The 24,043-nt window shown below is 37.0% G+C and overlaps 4 protein-coding genes across 8 annotated transcripts; 1 reads left to right on the forward strand and 3 right to left on the reverse strand.

Moving 5' to 3' along the window:
- Positions 1-1,192: 1,192 nt before the first annotated feature.
- CDKE;1 (cyclin-dependent kinase E;1) lies at positions 1,193-9,461 on the reverse strand. Of its 2 annotated transcripts, none has more exons than XM_088685440.1 (16): positions 9,006-9,461; positions 8,698-8,808; positions 8,486-8,589; positions 8,344-8,386; positions 8,126-8,224; positions 6,586-6,655; positions 6,255-6,349; positions 6,113-6,146; positions 5,948-6,032; positions 5,664-5,741; positions 4,326-4,373; positions 4,086-4,118; positions 3,747-3,852; positions 2,686-2,892; positions 2,466-2,589; positions 1,193-1,598 (listed from the first exon to the last, which is right to left on the reverse strand). In XM_088685440.1, the coding sequence occupies exons 1-15, from the start codon at positions 9,291-9,293 to the stop codon at positions 2,521-2,523; spliced, it is 1,470 nt and encodes a 489-aa protein (XP_088541566.1). In that variant the 5' UTR covers positions 9,294-9,461; the 3' UTR covers positions 1,193-1,598; positions 2,466-2,520. The 2 variants fall into 2 exon arrangements, with proteins under 2 accessions (XP_088541566.1, XP_068331694.2); XM_068475593.2 differs by having other exon boundaries at positions 1,193-1,640.
- Positions 9,462-12,357: 2,896 nt separating this feature from the next.
- Positions 12,358-15,214, reverse strand: LOC137708297 (uncharacterized). Its single transcript, XM_068447345.2, has 4 exons — positions 13,727-15,214; positions 13,391-13,627; positions 12,958-13,177; positions 12,358-12,725 (listed from the first exon to the last, which is right to left on the reverse strand). Exons 1-4 carry the CDS (start codon positions 13,810-13,812, stop codon positions 12,465-12,467), a joined length of 804 nt encoding a protein of 267 aa, XP_068303446.1. The 5' UTR covers positions 13,813-15,214; the 3' UTR covers positions 12,358-12,464.
- A 669-nt stretch (positions 15,215-15,883) lies between these two features.
- LOC137736668 (Rieske (2Fe-2S) domain-containing protein) lies at positions 15,884-17,133 on the forward strand. The gene is made up of 3 exons (XM_068475907.2): positions 15,884-16,441; positions 16,520-16,783; positions 16,907-17,133. The coding sequence occupies exons 1-3, from the start codon at positions 15,995-15,997 to the stop codon at positions 17,096-17,098; spliced, it is 903 nt and encodes a 300-aa protein (XP_068332008.1). The 5' UTR covers positions 15,884-15,994; the 3' UTR covers positions 17,099-17,133.
- A 770-nt stretch (positions 17,134-17,903) lies between these two features.
- On the reverse strand, positions 17,904-22,769 carry LOC137736645 (uncharacterized). 4 transcript variants are annotated; one of them, XM_068475882.2, is made up of 4 exons: positions 22,325-22,769; positions 20,624-21,789; positions 18,557-18,631; positions 17,904-18,147 (listed from the first exon to the last, which is right to left on the reverse strand). In XM_068475882.2, exons 2-4 carry the CDS (start codon positions 21,515-21,517, stop codon positions 18,031-18,033), a joined length of 1,086 nt encoding a protein of 361 aa, XP_068331983.2. In that variant the 5' UTR covers positions 21,518-21,789; positions 22,325-22,769; the 3' UTR covers positions 17,904-18,030. The 4 variants fall into 4 exon arrangements, with proteins under 4 accessions (XP_068331983.2, XP_068331990.2, XP_088542269.1 ...); XM_068475889.2 differs by having other exon boundaries at positions 20,624-21,634; positions 22,325-22,671; XM_088686143.1 differs by having other exon boundaries at positions 20,624-21,992; positions 22,325-22,671.
- Positions 22,770-24,043: the final 1,274 nt, after the last annotated feature.

Below are 24,043 nucleotides of genomic sequence, written 5' to 3' on the forward strand. Positions count from 1 at the left end.
CCCTTAGTGTTTCCGCGGATGACTACAATTTGACGTGCTAAAATAGTCTGTATAGTACTATCTGATGCACATATTAGTTGAATTGTACTAATCTATCCATCAAATAATCTTAATTAACAAAGTCAAACGTTTGATGCAGTGTTTAAACTAAAAATCATCAATGTAGAAAATCATTTGATTTGAAGACGGCTTAGTCATCCAAATGAAACGAGGAAATTGACGGTTCATCAAGAAAATACTATTTTCTATCATAACTATCGACTTGTTCAACAAATTAATATAGATGACTAATGGTCTCAAGTTCGAATGTTTTTTTTTTCTTTCCAAAATGATATTTAGATGATGATGGCAAAGAGAAGGATGTTCCTCCATACTAGGAGCGAGGAAAGCACTATCCTGAATAGTCTATGTGAAATGCAAAGTACCGCATCGTAAACCTTGAAAGATTCATAAGAAGTTGAGTTACTCTCTATATTGTCAATTAGTTTTATAGTAGAATTTTAACTTCTTTTATAGTAAAGGAACAAATTGGCCCACAAGTGTTTTACGTCACCCAATTTATCTTATCCATATGTTAGGGTAAAGTCCCACATCAAAGAAGAAGCAAACCTTGCAAGGACTTACAAGGAGGTATGTCACTTTCCATACTGCGCAATTTTATGATGTTAGCAAGTGCGTCGGTTTTGTGTGTTCAAGTAGCATTCAGTTACTAAACTTCCATAACCTCCATAGTCAACAAAAGCTAATAAAGATTTAACATAAGTCGGATCAAAGTACTCGCATAACTATAGCGCATTCAGCCAGAGCATCATCAAATCAAAAAACTCCAAAAAAAATCGAGTGCAATAGATTGAGGCAACTCCGCCATTGCCTATTTAGATCATCTCCAAAAGACGATTAGTGAAACCATTTTGCATTCACAATTGCACTTTGATGGCTAGTGTGGCATTTTGCATTCACAGTTGTACTTTGTTAGGAGGGACGGCGGGAGACCGGGACGGATGAGTGAAACCATCGCCGTAGTTGGTGCTGTGAAAAGGGGATTGAGGGCGGGCGGAAGCCGGAAGTCGGAGGTGTTTAAAAAGGGTTACGGCACCAACTACCACTTTCTTTTGGATAGGCTGCTGGTGCTGGTGAATCAATTTGAGGTCCGCTGTTCAAACGATCACATGCAAGTGCAACCCAATGCCTATTTGTGAATTAAAAGTTGACTAATTGAAACATAAATTACAAGAAATATTATACACATACATATGTAACGGAGTGTGAGAGTCCCAGTTAAAAGTTGGTGGGGATCTCATCCAAACAAATGCGTTTCTTTCTAATCCCCTACCATCCTTCCTTCCCCTGTTTTCTCTGTTAGTGAGGAATGGATGCTCAAGTACTTAAAGCTCATCGATGCGGCCTTCATACAACTTGTCTAATTACTGTTTTTCTGGCTTAACAGCTAATTTTTACAGAAATTGAGTCACAATTTGTAAGTGTGCACGTTGTGACCTACAGGAGCACCAGTTAAGACTGCGGTAACTGAAATCTTCGTCCCACTGCATCGACCAGCATTTTAAGAATAACCGAATTTCCTCTACAGCATTCTACATCTGACAGAATAACAAGATATTTTGTGTCCTCAATATTTAGACCTGGAAAAACATGAAATGCATGGGTAAGATAAGAAAGAATGAAGGAATTTGAATATAGAATAAAACAAGTTCGGCTGCAAGTTTCTTCACGAATCAAGCTTGTGCATCAACCTTTTTCACAAAGCATCGTGCACATGATTTAGTATTCTCGATTAAAAGATGGTCAAATAAAACAGGTATATTTAAGGAAGTGATGATGGGTACAGGTCCATTCGAGCAGATAATGTATGTTATGGGTCAATAAGACCAGTTGGCTAACGGAGCCGGTAGAAAGGTAAGCCTCATACTAATAAATCCAACAGAGCCTCAGATGCAGAGGGACATCAAAGGTACCAAGAGAATAATTGATAACAAGAGGAGCTTGTGGGGATGAAAAGATGGAACTTGCAGTGTTTTGCTAATGGAAAATGTACGCAAGTATGAGTTCCAGACTTCCAGTTCAGAAATCCCTCAAGACAAAGCTTAAAAAGTATATTTCTTTATCTTCAAAACAACAAAGCCTTATTTTTATGCAACAGTGAGAAGACTAACAAAAATGCAGTCCAATAAATAAAAACGATAGTGATAAGATTGTTGGTTATGGTTGATAGATTGTAATAGATTCTCCCCCTTTTAATTTACAGGATTCTGAATTATTTAGGAAAACTAGTGATTCTTGAGACAGGCAGCGGAAGATGAGAGTTTGAAATCTCAACCCCTCGTCAGTAAGACCAGTAGGAAAAGTCAAAGGAGTTTACCTTCTTTTCATTTTTAATGATGAAGAGATAAAGAACAGTTTTAAAGTACTAGTAGCCTATGAAGCAAAACATCAATAAAAAAACTAACCTTCATGAATTTCAGATCATCCATGGCAATTAAAGTACAATAGGTGCAATATTCCTCAGAAACGTCTGGACTTCTGCTGTGGAGGGTATCCCGGCATCCCCATTCCATTATCTTTCCTTCTCAACTGTATTTGAAAAATAAAATAAAATATAAAACCAGCATGAATTAAGAGAAAGAATTATTCTAAAGGTCAAAACAATCTATACTCATCACAATATACCTGTTGTTGGTGATGGGCCTGTGCTACACCACGCTGCATTGGCATGCCGCCAGGATTCATTGCACCACCGATCCCTGCTTGAGATGCAAGATTATAAGCAGCCATGCCCTGAGGCTGCATTCGTTGCATGTTAACCATAGGCCTGGGTACGGATCTCCCCACATGAGCACCTGACATGTTTCCAGATACTGCATTTCCAGATGATACCTGGTCCAGATAATTGTACGATGAGCAATGCACACATACCATAGTGAACAAAGATTGAGATGTTAAGACTTCCTACGTTTACTATATGCAAACAAGTTATTTTCATGCCTTAACATTCCTCTATGTAGGAAATCACTCGAAGATGAACTTGTTCTATGGGATATAAAGCAGATAAATACTTGAATAAATTCTAACGTAAATTAATTCTGTGTCCTCTGATTAACAATTAAAGAGGAGGAAACCAGATGTGATACAATTATTCATAATGAGTATATCAAGATGGAAACAAAATTAATGTCATTAGTATTGATACATGTCCAACCACATTGATACATCTTACAACAATGGATATGACCAGTTTCACTGAGCAATAAAATTATGATAATCAACCAGGAACTGAAAGAGAAGAAAATGCAAAAAAGGGTGGAAGGGAATTCCAGGTTCTGACAGACGGACCTTGAACTAAACTAAAAGCATCTCCCCTCAACAGTATCATAAAAGATAATGCTTCTTACAAAACTAAAAGTGTGGACGATTTCAACTCAGTGAACAATATTTATCTACTAATAGCAACACTATCGTGATTTCCTGTTCTACATCCAACATGTAACACAAATCAAAATTTGTGATTATAATGTTTTCAAGAATGTATTCTTTTAAAGTATACGTATAACCCCTGAAACAGTAGAGTACACAATTGAGTAGTGCTCCATTATGTTTCTTTACTCTGGCTTTCACTGCTATTTCTAAAATTCCAACTAAATTTTGTACAAACCATGGTTAGCACTTCATTTAAACAGCTGCAGCTTTGGAACAGAAGTCTACTCATTTAGTTGTAAAACCATGAAACATACCGGTTGTGAAGGTTGAATGCTAGTTGTCCCTTCAAAATCTGTGGTTGTGTCTACCGGACGAGTAGGATAATTCACTACTTTCTCTCCTTGGGTAGGCACCAAAGCACTGATCATTAATAATATACCTGTCAATATAAGATATATGGGCGCACTATATGCTTACAATAGCATCTAGTATCTCCATTAGAGTCTTTTCTTTTTCAAACTTTTAGGTGGTATTCATGAAAAGGTGGTCAACATATTGGAAAATAAAGAAACTCAAAACGGTTGGGCATATCACAACAGAAAAGGTCCAAGTCCAATAGGGGAAGTAAAAGTTAATGAAGAAGAGAACCTTACTTGCGACCTGGTAGAGGCTCAATACGAAAATACCTGAAAGCAAAAAATATGAATCTTTTTAGAAAGCAATTATATTTTTGCGCACAACAATTTTTATTTAAGAATATTAAAATCCCGAATCCTGTATTAATTAATTTGTTAAATAATTCATTCACAGGTGATCATGAGGGTGAGGGAAAGGGAAGGATGGAGGAAGAATAATAAGCATAATATGAGAGATAAAAAAGCAAGAAGCTTTACTCATGCTCTAATGCTTGTGCAGCTGTTATACGCTTTCGAGGATCATATCTGCACACAGTTGTTTGGGGAAAGAAACAGACAATTAATTTATCTTCATTAAGAAAAAAGTAATGCAAGATCAACTGCAAAACCTTACAAATTATATGCCACTGTAACTAATTACTACAGAAACATATTGTAAGTTATAGTTCAACACTTTTTTAAGTCAAACAACTGTAAATTTTATCAAAATTTCGGCATTGTATGATATACATGAAGAGACAAAAACAAATCAAATAAAAATTTATTTTGAGTCAGAAGCTCCGACCTTCCCGAATCTTGACAAAAAATTAGTACAAAAATTAGCAAGCACATGGACAAGAAAGGCAACCAATACTAAGAAATGGCGTTTAAATTTGTAGATCCAAATTGACACCTTTAACTGCTTTTCATAATTCATATACAAATTAGCTTGAAATATCTGAATTTACTTGTAGCTTCCGGTTTACAACTTGTGAACAAAAAAGCATGTCCAAACCAGTTCACCACTGATTCACCAATGTGAAAAACCAAACAGTAGACATGGTATCCTCATCTTACATCCATCATCTCCATTATACATCTATAGTTGCTAACAGTTCCTTCAAATGATTTACTAAAGTACAAACTAGCCATCTCATCGAAAAATCCAATTCCAAGTCACCAGCCAAACAATGAAAATATGGGGACTAACATGATCAATCAGCCTCAAACTGTTATATGATTGGTCAGTGAAATCCCAAGGAAGAGAATGTTCCTTTAGTACCCTTCTAATTGTCATTTATCCTGGTACTTGCATGGTAGTAAAGACAATCCAGACAAGGTCTTAAAATACTTTATCTACTGTTATAATCAGAAGAAACTACTCTCTGGAGTGGAAAGAGAGAACCTTACTCTGAAACTTGGATGAAAAGATAGGGATTAAGAACCTTACTATAGTCCACAGAAATCATTCATTTTAGGCCTCTAACTATATTGTGCTCATATCTAATCCTTGAATCTTGAATTATCAGCAAATATCTACACTTCTACAGTCAAAAGACCATGTTCAAAGATTCCGTATGACAATACTCTATTAGCAATTAATAGGGCACTCAATTCATAAATCTTATTAAAACAATTCATGATGTATCATCACTCCAAATTTGTAAGGATAACTTTCTGTACTTTGTAATTAGAATCCTAAAAAATTAGAAAAAAACTAGAAAAATTGGTAAAATGAGAATTACAATTTTTTGGGTACAGTTATGAGTCTCATCCTCTCCATGTGCTCAACAATAACAAAATGAGATTCTTGTAAATTTAAAAGGCACCACTTACTCGAGCATCTTAGATAGGAGGTCATATGCAGGACTTTTTGGAGAGAGGTGAACTACACTATGCAATGCAGTATTATCACTGTCGAAAGCATACAGCAGGAAAAAAGAACTGGTTAGTTTGATCAAGGAAAGGGAGAAAAAAAAAATTAAGCCAAACATGGGAGTTACTAGAGAATGACAAATTAGACAAAAATAATTTCTTCAGATTCCTAGCACAAGGTTTATATTCTTTTTTATATGTTTAACTAAACAAGTTTTACATACATTAGATATGAGAAAGCTTACTATTTATGGCTTTGAATATGTTGCACATCTTGTTGCCAGTGTGGAAGGTTTGCAAGTGCTGGCCACTTTTCTAGTGTCGGATGACCTGATGTGATAATTGTTGACTGTAAGGTAGCTCCATGGAACTTATAAAAGATAAATGGCCAAAAAGGTAAAACATATTACCTAAGACCTTGAATATCTTGTCAAGTTGATCAAGCTGCACATGTGAACTCTATTATTAGAAGATGTGATACAATTACAAAACTTAAAACAGTACTAGTAATAAAAGTGTACAAAAATGTAAATACATTCAACGTTTCACAACCTGAAAAGGATTTGGTATAGCTTTGACCTCTGCACCTTGAAATAATGGCTTCAAAGTCAAAAGCTCGGCAAAGATGCATCCAACAGCCCACATATCTAAATTTCATATTAAGAAAACATTGTCTTTAAAATTAATCTGCTCATATAATTCAATACACCAGAGAACATAATTACATCAACTGAAAATAAAAATATTCAAACAACAAAGAGGCAGGCTTTTAGAAACTATTTAGCATTTAGGTAATCTACGAATGTGCACTCATGATTGTAATCACATGCTAACCACATGAACTTAATACAAATAGGATAAATAACTTGGTGTAGGAGGATACCAACAGCACTTGTGTAGTGCTTAGCCCCAAGGAGCAACTCCGGCGCACGGTACCAAATGGTTACCACAACCTGCAAGTAATATATCTAACGCATTAGAGTCTGAATTATTGTTTCAATGCAAATGGAAAATAGCAATCAATTAGGGGCTGCAAAAAGGTTTAATTCAAAACAATAAGAAAAGGGCATTGACCAAGTACAGTAGATGTAACAGGAAAAAGAAGCTCCAAAAATTTAAAAGATTTAAAAGATCTAACAAACCAATAATGGAAAAAAAAAAATGAGAAGCAAATTACAGAAAAACATATAATGATAAAATGATCAACAAAATGATCATCTTCAATTCAACCACTAAATGCTCAGTGACTTTGAAAATCCTTGCAATTCACCCCACTCTCAGGTGCATCACTAGTCTCTAATAATAATTTAAAGGGCAAGGTGTAAGCCTTGTGGCATTTAGGCCTAAGCTTTCTGAATCAATCATTTTAATTAATAAAAATAATCTGTAAGTATCTATATATAAGTTTTATATATGATATAGATACCCTCGCTGTATTCTACTGTTACACTTTTGTTCAACTCTTCTCATAGAAAGAGTAAAATTACAAGTTAAGCATCCTGCTTTATAGTATTAGTAGTCTTTCAATTTTGATATTCGGGTCTCAAAAGTTTAGTTATGAATCACACAGAAATTTTTTCATAACTAAAATTATCTCCAAGTGGAAGTGTGCTGCACACATACGTAACATTACTTTGCCAGTCGCTACATGGGACCACATCTTTTAATTCTTATACTAAAACACCACAAGCCCAAGACCAGAAAACCCAAAACGAAGCAAAATGAAGCACGGTGATTCAGCAAAGGAAGACCCCCAACTGCAGGACGATACAGTTTCACTTATTTCTTGCGGGGGGGTTCATCTCTTCTTTCAGCCAACACCTTGAGCCACCTCATGGAAGATGGTATGCGCCTCTCGCCGACTTGTCATCAAGGCATGCATTTTTCCTGGCTTTCGCTAAGGACGGTACACCTAAGGTGATTTTCTGTACCTCACTCGACCCACACCTCAAGGCGAGTTTGTAGACAGTGGTAACTAATATAATCATATTGAGATAACCCAATTATTGCCCCAACCAAAGCAGCCTTTTATGGAAACTAAAAGCTCAGTCACATACGTTTTTCTATCCCACTTTATCACATATAATGAATACATACAGGATCACATACTTCCACAGCAAGTGAATGCCAACCTTTAAAAAATTCCATATGGAATAGAAATTGCTTTCCTTGTGGAAGTTATGGTTGTTGTGAAGATATGAATGCATTATTGCCAATGGTAACAAACAGGAGTGTTTCTTAAACCAAAACAAAAACAAACAAAAAAATGAAGAGAAGGAGAATAAAAAGGGAATAAAAGGGGATGCTGATACATAAACCACTAAAAACCAAAAGTTTAATACAGTTAGGGAATGTATAAACTATAATTCACGGTACTGCAGACATTGAGAATGCAGTTATGTGATACAAACATGTCTCCTTACCCCATTGTCAGACAATGACTTCAAAGGAGCTTGATATATCCTTGCAAGTCCAAAATCCGCAATTTTCACAACTCCTTGTTCCTCTGCATCGCCCATAACCTATGAACAAAAAATCGAGTAAACGTAGCAAAAATTTATGATTGTTCACCCTTTGTAAGCAACACAAAGTCAAACAAAGTTGCATCAAGAAGAGAATGGAAAGGTTATGCAAATCATACCAAGATATTAGATGGCTTTAAATCACGATGAATGATCCAATTACTGCAAGGAAGGTTGCACACAAGTAGTCAAACAATAATGTAGATACAGCAAAAGAACGAAACATCAGCGGCGGCAAATGTCAAACAAACAAAGCCATACCTATGGAGATAATTGAGTCCATTGAGCAGCTGCCAGAGCAATGTCTTAATAGTGTAATGATTGATAGCTTGATTAACTTTGTCTCTGTGATGTCTAATGATTTCCTGTGAAGCAAATGTACGCAACCCACCACATTTTCTTCGATCAGCGGAACTCAAGAATCCCATTTCAAATGAACGAAAGAAGAAAAGGAGAAAACATCAGATACTCACATAAAGGTCATGTTCTGCGTAATCGAAAGCCAGATAGAGGGACATGTCTGTGTGATTGATGTGAACATTCACAAGCTTCACCACATTCTCGTGCGATATTTCCCGCAGCAACTGAACAATCCAAAAACATCACCATTTTTCAAATTTATTTTCTTTTAAAAGTAATATTCATGGGAAACCAGGAAAAAGAAAAAACTCTCAATCATTTTTCTTAATGTTTGAACAAAATTCCCAAACGAAATTTCGAACGTTAGGGTCTGCAATTCAAAAGTAAATAAATTGAAGGGAAAAAAAGGGAAGAAGAAGACCATGATTTCGCGGATGGCGGTGGGGGAGACGCCATCGCCGTCCTTGGACTGCTTGAATTTCTTGATGGCGATGGACTTTCCGCGGTTGGAAGGAGACTTGATCCTCACGAGGAACACCAGGCCGTACGTGCCCTCCCCGATCTTCCCTATCAGATCGTACTGTTGCAGCCACTCCGGCTTGTTACTATAACCACCGCCGTGGTTGTGGCCGTGGCCATGGCTGTGGTTGTTGTGGTGGCTGTGATTGTTGTTATGGTCTCTGTTGCCGCTTGCGCTGCCGTCACCCATGCTGGTTGGACTTCCACTGCCACGTCACCTGAATCTGTACGTGCAGTGGTAGAGAAGATAGGCAAATATCTCTTTCTGTGCTCTCTACCTCCTTCCCCCTCCCGGCCGCCGCCCCCCTTTCCAAATTATTATTATTATTATTTGGGATTTGATCTAATTTTTCCAGTCTTTGATTTCGGCGGGACCCACAGCTTTAGTCTTTTCTTCGATTTTTTTCCGCTCTTTTTTTTTTTTTTTTGTCAAAACAACTTTCAATGTCAATCAATACTATAATCTGGTGATATTCATCTTTCCTTAGAAGTGAGCGGTTTCATATTTGAATCTTGTGAATGAAAAATTCGATACTAAATTAGGCTACCTATTGTGTGGTTTTGCTGAACTCTGACTCCCTTTAGTATAAAAATATCGATGTACTAAAAAAAAAAATCTTTCAATATATTAAAAAACTAGAGGTCTCAAGTTCGAATCTCGTATATGCCGAATTTGATACCAAATTAGGCTGCCCATGAACTAGGATTCTCTTATCTCATCTTTCAATCCCCTCTTCTCACTCTCTATTTTGTATTTCTCTTTTTATAAAAAAAATTAATATAAGATGTTAACGTGGTTTAACCGTGATCGTTCAAATAGGAAGGGAAAGGAAAAAAAGAGTGAAGAGAATCCTTCTCCGACTGTCCCTTATGTGGCTTTGCCGAACTATCCCTCCCTTAATGTAAAAATATTGATGTACTAAAAAAAATAATTCCAATATATTTAAAAACTAGTACAATAATACAAGGCTTAAAAGAAACCCAATAAACAAACAAAAAATAAGGTAAAAGATCCAAGCAAAATGAGAGATGCAACCCAAGCCACTATTCTATATGTTATATTTTGGGTTAACTATATTTTACAAATATTGGTTTGTTCTACGTTTTTACTTCTCACACATTTGTCTTAAAAGTTCTTGAAATACAAATACCTTTAAATTTAATAAAAGTATAGACAACCTTAGTGAAAATGACCAATAATACAACACATTGTTAAGTTCAAGCACTAAAGAAACTAATAGAAAGTTGCCACTAAAATTAAATTAGGGATAAGATTCATAAATACTTATTATAATTAAGCCTTAAATTTAATTATAAAAAAAAATGATGTGACATGTACATGTGCTTTTAAAATGATTGAAAGCGTTTTTGGTGAAAATGTTTTTAGAACCAATCCTTAGTAAAAATGCAAGTAAATTCTGAAAAAACACTTAAATAATTTTTGGAAGAAGCACATAATTGGTACTTCTTGCAGAAAGCACTTAAAGTGTTTTTGAAATCCAAAAACATTTTCTCTAAAAACGGCTTTCAGTTATTTTAAAAGTACATCCAAACGAGTCTATAAAAAAACCGAACTCAAAACATCAAATGCAATAATCAATTCCAATGTTTTCCAATTTGGGCATTATGGAGAAAACCTTTATTTTAAAGGAAAACTAATGAAAATGATTTGAAAACTTTAAGTTTTAACGATAACGACAAACTAAAGGGTAAAGTGAATAGTACCAGGATTGACTTTTTAGTGTAAAAATGTGATTTTTCGTTAAAATGAACAGTATCAAGAGTTTTTCGTTAAGTTCCTTCTTTTAAAGCATCTGCCATCGAAACAATTTATTCAACTACACCGTCGATGATCCATTTTCATTTGATAAAATGAAGCTACAAAATTGTAGAGTCTATCGGGGTGATCCACAACGTGCTACTAAAATAACCGATAGCATGATCAACAAGTAATAAAAATGCAAATCAAATAATGAAGCCACACAGAACTCGCGGTTATCCACAACGTGCTACTGAAATAACCGATAGCCTGATCAACGAGTAATAAAAATTCAAATCAAATAATGAAGCCACACAGAAAGTTTCATCTTCTAAAAACACACAGCGCGGAACACCACCGTCAAACTTCTCTTTTCTGGCATCCGGTAATAAGGCCGGGCGCCTCTCTCCCCCATTTCGTTGTAGAGAGTTTTGTTTTCCCCCAGTTTGTGGCCGCGTTTTGTCGAACCCCTGGTTGTTTAGGTACCGGTCTTTGTGACCGGATTTTGTTTCCTATGGGTGTGGATTTTCTCTCCAGTTCGAATTTGGCTCTGATTTGGGTGAAGGTTGGAGTTCACTTTAGATTTGTCTAACTCGTTTTGGGATTTTTACAGATCCTCTGATTACAAACTGAAACATCAAGAGAAGAAAATAAGCTACATGGCTCCTCTTCTGGTGGTGGATCTTCAAAGTTTCGGAACCGAGTCGCATGGGATCTATCTGCCTTCCTGATATGGATAAATTAACTAAACACTCAAGCCTGCTTAACAAACTAATTCCACAGCTAAGAAAATAGGAGATTTTCATGGTTGGCTACATGAGAATGTTCAAGAGCAGGAAATCTACCGATCACCGCTCAAATACAATAGAGTTCCCTTCCAGCACCAGAAGACACTGGCAAACCAAGTTTGAAGAAAGCTGCCAATCCAGAAGAAGATGATCCAAGTCCCACATTTGGAATTAAAACGCCCGCGTCAAGTTCTTCCCCTAGCTCAATCCCAAACTCAGGTCAAATGGTAGATGCTAATAGAGAGGAGATTTACTCTGAGATATTCCAAGTTTCACTACTTTCTGCACTCCAAAACAAGCAAAATATTTGGCATCCTGTGTTATTGAATGTTTCTGATAACATAAATTGTGTAGCTTTTCTTATGGGAAGAAAGCTTCAACAACTCTCCCTGTCATTGTTAAGAGATCATCCAATACATAATAAGCACAGGACTGCTGAGTAGGCTTACGTCAAGCACAACTCTTTAAGTTCTATACATTTGAACTGATACAGTAAGGAGGTGTTGCCAGATGACAAAGTAAACAGGAGGAGGATCAATAATTACGATAAGGTAAGGAGATTTTGGGCTGTTCGATTTCATTTCCAGTTTCGGCTTTCATTTTTTGAGCTAGTAAGCTAGTACCTTAACCGAATAAACACATGTCAACAAGTGACAATTTGAGGACCTTCAAATCCGGAGGCAATCAAAGAGAGAAACAACTATGTGTAGGATAAAACAAGATATCTCACTAATATTTGTCAAATATTAGACTTGCAGTCAATAGTATTTGATGGTAGCAGATAGCAGTACAAAATGATCGGCACATGCCACCGTTAAAAACCACCACCAAAAGACTTTGACCGAGATTTACTCTTACTTGACAACTTCATCAGATTTGCGTGTTCTTCTTCCTCTTCCAGTTTTTTTCTCCTCGCAGCCTCTTCTTTTTGTCTCTGAATCAGCTCCAACTCTCGATACCGTTCCTCTTCTTTGGTCTGCAGTTCCAAAGCTTCTCTTCTCTGAGCCTCTTCCACCCTCCTCCGGTTCTCCTCCAGCATCTTATCAAGCTCTTCTCTCTCTTTCCGAGCTTGTTCCTGAGTAATGTATGGAACCGCATCAAATGATTATGGGGATAATCAATAAAAACATTAGATGATAGAATGTGAAAACATTGACGATAATGGCGTTATTTGATCAAGTTTATTCATTCAACAGCACTATTTTAGGGCCAAAATTCCCAAAGCTAAGACGGAATGTCATATTTGTGTTCACGCGGCAACCCAAATGAAAGGAGATAAAATTAAGGCCAGAAGCCAAGTTGCTTACTTCTTTTCGTCTTGCTTCAACAAGAGCAGCTTCCTTTTCCATATCAAGTTGAGCTTTAACATCCTCAAACAATTTCTTCCGACCTTCTTCTATACGCCTCTCAATCTCTGACTTAACTTCATCTGAAGCCAGCCTCTCCTCCACGTTTTTCCGAATCGCTTCCTCAAGTCTCCTTGCAGTCTCTTCTTCTAACTGTTTGAGTTCGGCCTCCTGCTGCCGCCTAATAGAGATAACGGCATATTCAACAGAAGCAACAAGCACATCACGGTCCGCAAAAGTAAAATCCGCAAACTATCCAAACCGAAATGCTATGCAAAACAACACATTTCATCCAATTCTTGTAACATTATCTAATTCACATATACCAAACATTATCTCACATATACCAACTACCAACACATTAAGAATCGTTTATACAATCAAGAAAATAGACCTGATTTTTTCTTCCTCCTCTTTCTTGAGTTTGTCAGCAGCATTTTTGCGTTCGTTTGAGGTCAGGCGTGGACTGTGAGATTTGGGCAAAGGAGGAGACAAAGAGCTGCTTCTGCTTCTGCTTCTGCTTCTATGTCGTCTATTAGGTCGTCTGGGTGTCGGAGACCGACTCTTGCGTCGCCTGTAACTTGCCGACCGACTCCTACGGCGGCGCGGGGAGGCACTCGAACGATTTCTTCTGTGTTTCCCGATAACCAATTAATCAGAAACTTGTAAATATTTGAAAATTGGAGAGTTTAAGTTGTAAAATATGGGATAATGAGAGTTAAGAAGTGACCTGGAGGTGGAGTAGGGTGAGCGGCTTCGATCTCTCCGGCTTCGACCTCTGCTGTACGACGGCGACTTCGATATGCTCCGTCCCATCTTCTCTTTTCCTTTTTTTCCTTTCTGATCTCTCTCACCTTACTTCTTTAAACAATCATTTACCGCATGAACTATCATCTCCTTACTGATTTACCCCTGAACTATTTTTTTTTTTTCATCCAATTTATCTCTTAAGTATATAAAATTGATGAATTTCCTAAAAGAGAATTTTTTTGAAATGCCATAAGAATTAGCTCATATTTTTCAATTTATTATATAAATTAAAATTTTAAGCAATTTGTCGTATCATTTTTATAAAATCATTAATTTGTCATCTCATCTTAACTCTGTTAAGTTTTACATCTAATACATGTTATGTGCGAGGCACATGACTTGTGTTCAAAGTTATTTAGGTCATTTTTAACATCTTTTCACAAGTTTTTTACTTTTATTTAGTACAAACCCTTAATTTTTTTTTTTTTTTACTTTTCTTTAGCACATATACATCTACAACTCAATTTATGACACAAAACGTCATCTTGTTTCTCATTTATAGAGCCCTTATGAAATTATGTCTTCATGACATGCTAAAATGCAAACTCCCACTCGTGTATCATTACATATTGGGAATAACCAGAAGAAAGTGCATTGCATGATCATTTCATTGCTATCGTATATAAAGTATTGTTCCATTGCCTGAGAAACCCAACAGTTTTTTGTCGAATACAACTTAATAAAAGGGAGGTAAGGTATTAGAATGATCGAAATAACCCTAAACACAAGTCATGTGCAAGCCACATGCACATGACTTATATTGGATGGAAAACTTAACGGAGTTGGGGTTGAGATGACAAATTAATGATTTTATAAAGTTGGTATGACAAATTGCTTAAAATTTTAGTTTATATGACAAATTGAAAAATATGAACAAATTCAATGACATTTCAAAAAATTCCCTTTTTTAAAAGGAACTAGCTAGTGGCTTTGTCACGTCAATCCACTTTTTCGAAGCTTGGACGACTAACATAGGCATTTTATCTTCCCTTGGCCACCATCATGTGATTCACCACCTAAGACGTGTTGTGTGGAATACGGACATGAAATTCATCCCCAACCACGGAGTGACCCCGTATTTACTCCTTATTTTGTGTTTTACATACTTACCCACAATCATAACCAATTTGGATTGAAGTTATATATGAACCGTAATTTCATAAGATTTTAGTTGAGTCTCTACTAATGAGTAGAATAGATTAAAGATTGACAGAAAAATGAATATAATTTAGAGTTATTGACAATTTTCCAAAACGAAATAGCTCAAAATAAAAATAGGGATAGACTAAAGATGAATTTTAGAGTTATTTAATACTACGATCTAGTGATATTCTTTTTCACTTGTAAATGAGAGGTCTTAGGTTCGATTCTCGCCAAGGACGAGTTTGAACCACATTATTGCTAGCCCATTGTGAGACTAAGCCCATCCTCTTCCCTTAAAAGACGTTAGGTGCTAATCGGGCGGTGGGTTGGGGCTTAGTGCCTAGGCGCCTAGGCGGACAAGGCAGATTTAAGTAAATATATTATATTTCATGTAAATAAATATCTGTTTATACTTAAAATATATATGATTACTTCATAAATTACAAAATAGAATGACATATTTATTATGAAGTATTAAAACATAATGAAAACATAGGGAACAAGCATATCATTTGTGTTCATTTTAGTATTCAACAAGTTTCTTACAATTTATTAAAAAAAATAATGCAAAATGAAAGTTATCTATTTTATGTCTAAGTGAGTCGCAACTTAGGTGGATGTCTAGGCGCCATTTCTAAATTTTCAAACGCCTAAACATTAATTGGGGTGGTGATACTCCTTTTTACTTGTAAGTGCTTAGGTTCGATTCTCGCCAGAGGTGAATTTGAACCATATTATTACTAGCTTATGGTAAAGCTAAGCTCATGTCCTTCATTTAATGTCGATGATATCGTTTGTTAAAAAAAAAAATCACTTGTTAAAAAAAAAAATAAATAAAATAAAATCCAAAGGCCAAATGATAGGGGTTGTGGCTCGCTCAAGGACCATACCTTTGCTCAACCTTTGAATTATCCAATATCTACTTGCCGTGGGTCCGGAAGGATGCTGACCGTTCACTTTCTCTCCCTCCCCTCCACACCTCTCCTCTCCTCTCCTACTCACTCTTCCCTCTTTCCTCTACCCAAACATTACCAGTCCTCCTTCCATGGCCACTGCCTCACCCTTTGCCCCGGCATTGCCCCGAAGTTACCACCCTAGTGCTCGTCCTACACCTGCTGCATCTGCATCTGCCCGCCCCCTCCTCACTTCCCAGAAACCGCCGCACAGAAATGCTGCTGCTAATCCAATTCCCGTATCATCATCCGTTACTGTGGGGAATTACCATTCTACCTCTCGGGTAATCCTGACGACGAGGTGCAAGGCGATGGAGGTGTCGGTGGAGGAAGGGTCGGCGTCAGGGGGAGGAGGAGGAGACAACTGGGTGCCGGTGGTGCCGCTGGCAGCGCTGCCAAGGGGGGAGCGGCGGGTGATAATTCAGGATGGGGAGGCCATACTGTTGCTGTGGTACAAGGATCAGGTGTATGCAATAGAGAATCGGTCCCCGGCCGAAGGGGCTTACAGCGAAGGCCTTCTCAATGCCAAGCTCACCCAGGTAGGTAGCAATTATACACTTAGCACATTTTTGTAGTTGATTGAATAACGAATTAAGAGTTAACTATTGTGGGTGCAGGATGGGTGTATAGTTTGCCCATCAACTGATAGCACATTTGATCTGCTCACCGGCGGCATCAAGGAGTGGTATCCGAAAAACCCCGTGCTGAGAGTTCTTACACCCGCTTTGCGGACGCTTTTCGTTTACCCCGTCAAAACTGATGAAGAGAACATTTACATCAGCCTCGGCCCTGCTTCCGTTGATGCTGCCGCTGCTGCCGAGATTGTCTTCAGTGGCAAGGCTCAACCTGGTTTTACAGCCGCTGATGTCAATGTGGATGAGGTACTTTGTTTTTCTTCTTATTGATAACTTGCGGTGCAAGTGCAACGAGCCATTCCTTCTTACAGACAAATCACAGTGGTCTGGTCTGAATTTAACGTGTTCGCGTATGGTGTGCGATGTCAGGTGAAAATGGTGGTGGATGAGGATCTGGACGCGGCGTTCGGCTTCACGGGGAGGAATGAAATAATAAACGGGAAGGCGGCAGTGATCGGGTTCCTGTTGTTGTTAGATTTTGAACTCTTGACTGGGAAAGGTCTTCTTAAGGGGACAGGCTTCTTGGACTTTATTTACTCTGTTTCTAATGCTTTGCAGTAAACGTTTCCAAATGTTAAATTAAATGTTTCTTCCAATTCCCAACATGAAATACACACACACACACACACACACATATATATATAGGTTTTGCCACTTGTTCTTTTCAGTTTGGATGCTTTCTTAGTTTCCATATTATTTGTTATCACATGACTGCAATTTCTTGTTAAATTGTTGAATGTTGGTTGGTTTGGTTGGTATGGTTGGTTTGGTTGTGCTTGGTTAGTGTCTTTCGAATCGACCTAAAAAGGTTGTTGCCAGAAGACTTATTTTAAACCACTTCGTAGATCACATGGTGTGGTCATTGATGGTTGGATTCATTCTCTAAATAAAAATAGAATCCAACCTTCAACCATCACATCATGCGATTCACAAAATTACGACGCCTCAATCGCTCTCCCTCACTCTCGGCATTCATTTTTTGTTTTGGGCATGGGGAGCTCATACAGACTTAAGTAAAAAGACAAAAAGCCCATCCACAAACGGCACACACGACCAATTTTCATTACTTTCATCGTAGTCATGACATTTCTCAGTTTTCATTCGAATTTTAAACCTCTCACTTCTGTCTGCCTGAGTCGCACAGCAGCAGCTACGACCGTATATCACACACTAGTAAAATGATCCAGAAGCACCACTGCCTTTGCATGACTGTTGTGGCGCCGGAGTTTTGTATTAGATCCGATGGGGTTCATGAGACCATGTTATACGTCACATGATGTTCCATTTTCTTTTGTTGTTGGCCATATCATGTAATGTAATTGCAGATGTCTTGTTCTTCAAAAAGGAAAAATTGAAGTAGAGAAAATGCACCCATCAAAGACAGGCTAACAAATAAACCCTGAAATATATATAAATTCTGTTGTGTTGAGTTTCTTTGGAAGACAATGGTTTAACAAACACAAACACAAACAAAAAAGAAAAATCCAAGAAAATTATGTTGTATGGGAACCATGTGTCCGTGACGCCCAGATACCAAAAACTAGAAACCAGAAAACGAATAATATTGCCCAGTAGCGTGCAGGTCCATACTTGATCCTGGTGAGCACAAACTGCAACATATAAAACCAAAATGATTATTACGGTCTCATTCGGTCCATAATGATTCCGGTAGTTGTTGCATAGAATCAAAATTCCCTCAAATCTACGATTGGTTGAAAACGAAGCATAACACAACTTTCTTCAACCTATGAATATCAATTCAAATCTAAGTACAAGGTGGAAGGCAAGGAAATCACAACTTATGGTTCGTTTTTAGTTTTCACTTTTTGTGCTTGAGATAACGGGAAATTATATGGGGGGAAAAGAGGGAGGGTGGTGGGAAGGAAGGTAAACCATAAGGGTTTGTCCATTTTAATAATGTCTAATGAAATCCACACATAGACAGAGCACCATCCAGATTCAATGCAAATAAACATTATAGAGGATAAAATGAAAAACGAGAAAGGTATAATTACTTACAAAGCGAAAGAAAACCACAACTGTCAAAGCACAAATTCCTCCAAGGAGAATATGAAGACCGCTTTTGGCAGTTTTCTGCACAAAAAACTAAAGTTTATCAAATAATGAAATAAATGATGGTGATTAAAGGAAACTATATGGTGTAATACATGATTTATTTCTAAGAATGCCTTAATAGGAAAAGGCGAGGAAGTTGATTAAAGGCCCTTTTGACTTGATACGAAGAGAACTTTATCCTAGGAAGCACTTGTTTTATTTGAAAAAAGAAAGACTGTATTATTAAAAAGAAGGAAAACGAGGAACAAAGAGAATGGTCCACCCCCGAACACAAAACAGAATAAACACAAACAGCTCCAAAAGAGAAGGAAACACCCTAATAAAAACTTTAAGGCTGCCCCCTTCCAATCAAGCCAAATTAGGGAGAGGGAGATTCTCTTGAACTCAGGAGAAACTGAGATCCAATAATTCTACTTAAGACTGCAAGTAACTAGAAAAAGATTACAAATCATAATTCAATCTGTACAATAGACACTACCACAGCCTAAGCAATATAAACCACTGTTCTAAAAATCCCCATCTAGCCCGCCCAAATCCGCCTAGGCACCCGCCTACGTCGCGACTCTCACTTAGACCGAAAATAGATAACTTTCATTTTGCATTTAATTTTTTCACTAAATTGTAAGAGATTTGTTGAATACTTAGATGATGAACACACATTATATGCTTGTTCCTCAAGTTTTCATTATGTTCTAATACATTATTATCTATATATCATTCTATTTTTCAATTGATGTATCCCAATGCAATTGTGTACTTTTTAAGTATAAGAATGCACTTATTTATACGATATTATATATAATAAATTTACTTAAATTTGCCTAGTCCGCCTAGGCGTCCCTAGCCAGCAGTCCAACTAGCGCCTAGCATCTTTTAGAAACTTGGTATAAACCAAAGTCTGAATAAATATTAGTACACAGCTCCTTCCAGTCCATCATTACGCTTTTCACATATGATAGAATAGCAGCCTGCAGGAATCACCCAACTTACAGGGTTCTCCCTATCAAGCTTCAACCACGACATACATGAACCTTAACCATACATAGTCCTGTCATTGTTGAATCTCGCTCTCTTTTTTCTGATTCTTACTTTCAAAGAGTTTAACAGATTGATTACATACCATTCCTTCCTCAGTCTCAAGCTGAAACTCAATCTTTGAACACCGAAGCCATACCTCAATAAACAAAATTTTGTCCCAAAGATCACATATATTCTAAAAATTGTGAAGGTGATCCATAATTTCTCTTAACCTCTAAGATCTTGGTAATGTTGTACTGTGATGAAACACAAACCCTAGGAAGCTAAATATGCGATATTGCAGAATAATATGAACTCAAACAAAACAAGCACACACAACACACAAATCATTGTTGCTGAGGTTCGGCTAACTTTGCCTACTTCCCCATGTGATCCCTTGAAGACGAATAGCACAGATTACAGTAACTAGTTGAACCCTAGCTAAAACCCCAAAGCCGTGCTGACAATCCCTCTCTCACACCATACCTCTCAATACGTAGGCCGTGGGGTTACATATCTTTTCATTTTTCGAAAAGAAGACTAGGTGGTTAAACCTAGTAAAACTAGGATAGTACTCTTTCTTTACTAATTCTACTCCTAGACCACCTAGGAATACCAGAGAAAATAGGTCTTGCAAACCAATCACAACACTTACAATTATGGTTCACCATAGAAGAATAAAAAAGAAATGAAAACAGAGTTCTTCGCCAATACTAATCAATCATCTTGATCAATCAACTAGTTTTGCTAGTTGGTGGATTTCTTATCCACTTGTTGTAATTCCTTCCATTGTTTTAATAAAATTCTATCGTTTTTTCTCAGGACAAAAAATATTCTTAATGTCTGTGAAAAAATTCAAATTTGACTAGATTGTAAAGATCAGTCAATGGTCCAATTAGTTAAGTTTCCACACAAAGCTTGCAGAATTTAAAGGAAAAAAATTCCTATCTGCACCATTCTTTTAATAATTGAATGACACCAAATCTAACGTACCTTCCCAACACGAGGAGCTATAAGCCATGCAAGAGTAACAGTAAGAAGCCCTGTAGCAAGCAGAATTCCAGTACCTTCCACAGCCCATTTGGTTGCAGGATTTTCAGCAGGAACAATGACAGGATTCAAAGGTTGTTCCGATACAACTTGTGAAATTGCAACAGAATTGCTATCTGTATTATTGTTACTACTGCTATTACCATATGGAGTAAACCACAGTGAAATTTCACTCAGTCGTTGCCTTCTGATAGCAGCTACAGCATCAGGATCTATACCTGTACATGTATTGACCTGTGTGACATCGGCTTCCCCTCTAGCAGTTCTTTCCCTCAATGTTTCATACTCCTTTAAGGAGACCATAACCTTATTGAAGTCTGAAGGTCTGATATTTTTTGCAACACGTCCGCAGATTTCACAAACAGTGGATCCATGGTTGACAAACCATTTGAGTGCACAAGCGTAGTGTACCAGAGCAAGGTCATTTTTGCAAGAGCAACCAAGCTCAACTAACATGTCTTCATGGTGACATGAACCAGTCTCTAAATCAGCACTACATATGAAAACCTCTCCATCAGGGCTTATAAACTCCAAAAAACCAGATTCTTTTCCAACATTTTTCTGGGCGGATATATCACATTTAGGGACTACCGTGCTTTGAGGTTTTACTTCCCCGTTGCTTATACATGCTTCTTGTAAAGGAGGAACAATACCCAGAAACCCTAACGCTGCATCTCCCCTTTTGTCCGATTCAGCACAATGGCACACGCGACAAGTTAGCAAGCCGGCCTCGTTGTCAAGACTATGGCATGCTTGAGCATCAATATCATCACTATGTCCAGGTGAGCTATCCTCACAGGCTACAATGCTAGCTTCTGATAAGCTTTCCTTGCCCATCAAGTCAGTTGAGGTTTAATTTCAAGAGCGCAATTTGTGCTATTGAGTTATTGCACCTCTCTATTTTGGTATAATTCCAACATCCAGTGTACAATCATAAGAAACATAAGGCAAGAACTGTCATTCCATAGAATAATGGCAGGTAACAAAAATTCAGTTCCAGCTGTAAACAGAAGTTAACCCTCCAAGCATAATACAAGGGCCGGTAAAGAGACTAAAAAAGCCGGAAACATGAACTCTGCATCTCCTTGTAGCTTCTAATGAGACTTAATCTAAACATTGCTCCCACGTAGAGTCATTACGGTTAGATCCACAGACAAGCAAAAACAGCAGTGCATGGGAAATATGTCAGAGAGGCATGTCGACGACCAAGTTATAATTAACAACATAAGATAAAAGCATGCTAGGATATTAACTGTAAAATAACAAACCTAAGTTGTTATATGAACATATACAATGTGAAGAAACCACAAACCTAAAAAGTAAACAGGAAATAGTTTAAGAATTATAAACCAAATAATAGAAAAAGAAACTATTACTGCAGGACAACCACTAACATGACATCCCACATCCGTATTAAGGTCTCGTTTGGTATAGAGGATTGGATTGGATTGGATTGGATTGAATTGAATGGATAAGCTACAATTTTGTTAAACTAAATTTCAATTCACAGAGCCTCATATCGCAATGCATTGAAAAATCAAACCCCTATTAATAGAAAATCAAAACCCTATAACAATGTATAATTCAGAAAATTAAGTAGATGCAGAAAGAAATTGACAAGCAAAATCGATGAGGGGTGCTTACATTGCTCCTTTCAATTTTGTTGCCGCCGCCGCCACAGCACTAGACTGAAGAAGCAGAGCACAGATATTAAGTGTTTGTGTGTTCGATTGTTGAAGAAAGAGCGGGCAAACAAGAAGGGGATAGGATAGGATAGGATTGGAATTGGAATTGAGGTGTACGGCACCGGAAGCCTGAAGGCGAAGGGGATTGGATTGGATTGATGGTTGAGAACGAAATAGTGGGAGGGATTTAGGGTTTCGGATTGGTAAAGCGAAATGCAAGAGTTGAGTGCAAAACCGTCGGAAAAGAGAGCCGACCTGAGATCGCAGGACTGGACAGTGAAGGGAAGGGATTGGTTGTCATTGTTCAGAAGTTTCAGTGTCCCCTTCATTATATTTACTGCCACCTGTCCCCACATCAGATAGTACTCAACACCGTCTACTTCCAAGTCTCCCTTGTAGAATACAAAGATAAAATAGTTAAACGGGAGGTCTCTGAAATTGGGATTTGGATCCCATCCGAATTTAAATTGTGAGGATTTTAGGGATCCTCAACATAGTCTGCGATCAGAAATCATTTGATTTTTTAATTTAAAATTAAACACAAATAGTACATGACGAAAACTGACTGCATGATATACAGTAAACGGTTAGAATATGAAGATCTCTAAGATTCCACAAAGTAAATACGGAGAGAATCCTCTTCCCTCAAATTGGCCTCCTCTGTTGGTCCGTCAATTTCGACTTCGATCAATTTGTTTCTTTTGTCTATATTTCGTCAATTATGTTATTAATGTGCTAACGTGGCACAAATCATTTCTTGATTTCCTTTTCAATTAAATAATTATTTAGCGAGGATTTTATTACAAGTTTTATGCATTCTTAAACATAAATTAAAAACAATAATTCAATGATATCACATCATATAGATTAAAGAGTTAATCATGGACTTAATTGATTAAATTACGAGGCACACAGTTTAGTCGAAAGGTCAAGGCAGGTGGAAGTCTTTTTGGGATAATCTTAATTTCTTTTTTCTTCATAAACTATCCTAAATATATACATCATAATCGAAACCTAATACTAAAGGATTAGCCACTTGGTACTACGGTTTAGTAGAATTTATCTTTAACGTAGATAATATCGTTTGTTCAAAAAATAAAATACTAAAGGATTACCCTTAACGTAAATAATATCGTTTATTCAAAAAATAAAATACTAAAGAATTATGAGAGTTACAAAAACAGGGTAATAGAAGATTACAACTCCAGGAATAATAAGAGGAAGGAGGCATGCAAGCCCCATTTAATTAAATCTGAAAAAAAAAAATTAAAACCGAAAACAAAACATATACAAGCGTCAAATCATATCCTCATTTTAATATCAACCAATTCACATAACTCAAATTATATAATCTACGATCATCCTTATATTTAAATTCAACAATTAAATTTAATTAAATAACATACTTGAAGAAGAATAAAGATTTCTGTCTCTAGTCAGAATCAAAATTTTCACCAGAGCATCGTCCAAAGTATTTCCCCTTGTGAAAGCATGCTCAATAATTCAAATAAAAAAGCAAAAGCTGTTTGGGCCGAGGTACTGTTTATTTTTTCTTTAAACGAAGGCCCAAAGTTGTTCAGGTTGGTAAGTGGATATTGGCCCAACATAAAATGGCCAACATTAATTTTTTTTTTTTTAAACAAGCGATACTATCAACATTAATGGGGAAGAGTGGACT

Source organism: Pyrus communis, chromosome 15 (assembly GCF_041283825.1).
Source record: "Pyrus communis isolate YQ-2024b chromosome 15, ASM4128382v1, whole genome shotgun sequence".
Classification (NCBI taxonomy): Eukaryota; Viridiplantae; Streptophyta; class Magnoliopsida; order Rosales; family Rosaceae; genus Pyrus; species Pyrus communis.

Coding starts and splice junctions, on each gene's coding strand:
- LOC137736645 (XM_068475882.2), bottom strand. CDS start 21,517: ATGGGCAAGGAAAGCTTATCAGAAGCTAGCATTGTAGCCTGTGAGGAT. Junction 18,632..20,623: donor TAGCTCCTCGTGTTGGGAAG/GTACGTTAGATT, acceptor TTTTTTGTGCAG/AAAACTGCCAAAAGCGGTCT. Junction 18,148..18,556: donor TTGTGGTTTTCTTTCGCTTT/GTAAGTAATTAT, acceptor TATATGTTGCAG/TTTGTGCTCACCAGGATCAA.
- LOC137708297 (XM_068447345.2), bottom strand. CDS start 13,812: ATGGGACGGAGCATATCGAAGTCGCCGTCGTACAGCAGAGGTCGAAGC. Junction 13,628..13,726: donor TCACCCTACTCCACCTCCAG/GTCACTTCTTAA, acceptor CGGGAAACACAG/AAGAAATCGTTCGAGTGCCT. Junction 12,726..12,957: donor TTGAAGCAAGACGAAAAGAA/GTAAGCAACTTG, acceptor TACATTACTCAG/GAACAAGCTCGGAAAGAGAG.
- LOC137736668 (XM_068475907.2), top strand. CDS start 15,995: ATGGCCACTGCCTCACCCTTTGCCCCGGCATTGCCCCGAAGTTACCAC. Junction 16,442..16,519: donor TCAATGCCAAGCTCACCCAG/GTAGGTAGCAAT, acceptor TTGTGGGTGCAG/GATGGGTGTATAGTTTGCCC. Junction 16,784..16,906: donor CTGATGTCAATGTGGATGAG/GTACTTTGTTTT, acceptor GTGCGATGTCAG/GTGAAAATGGTGGTGGATGA.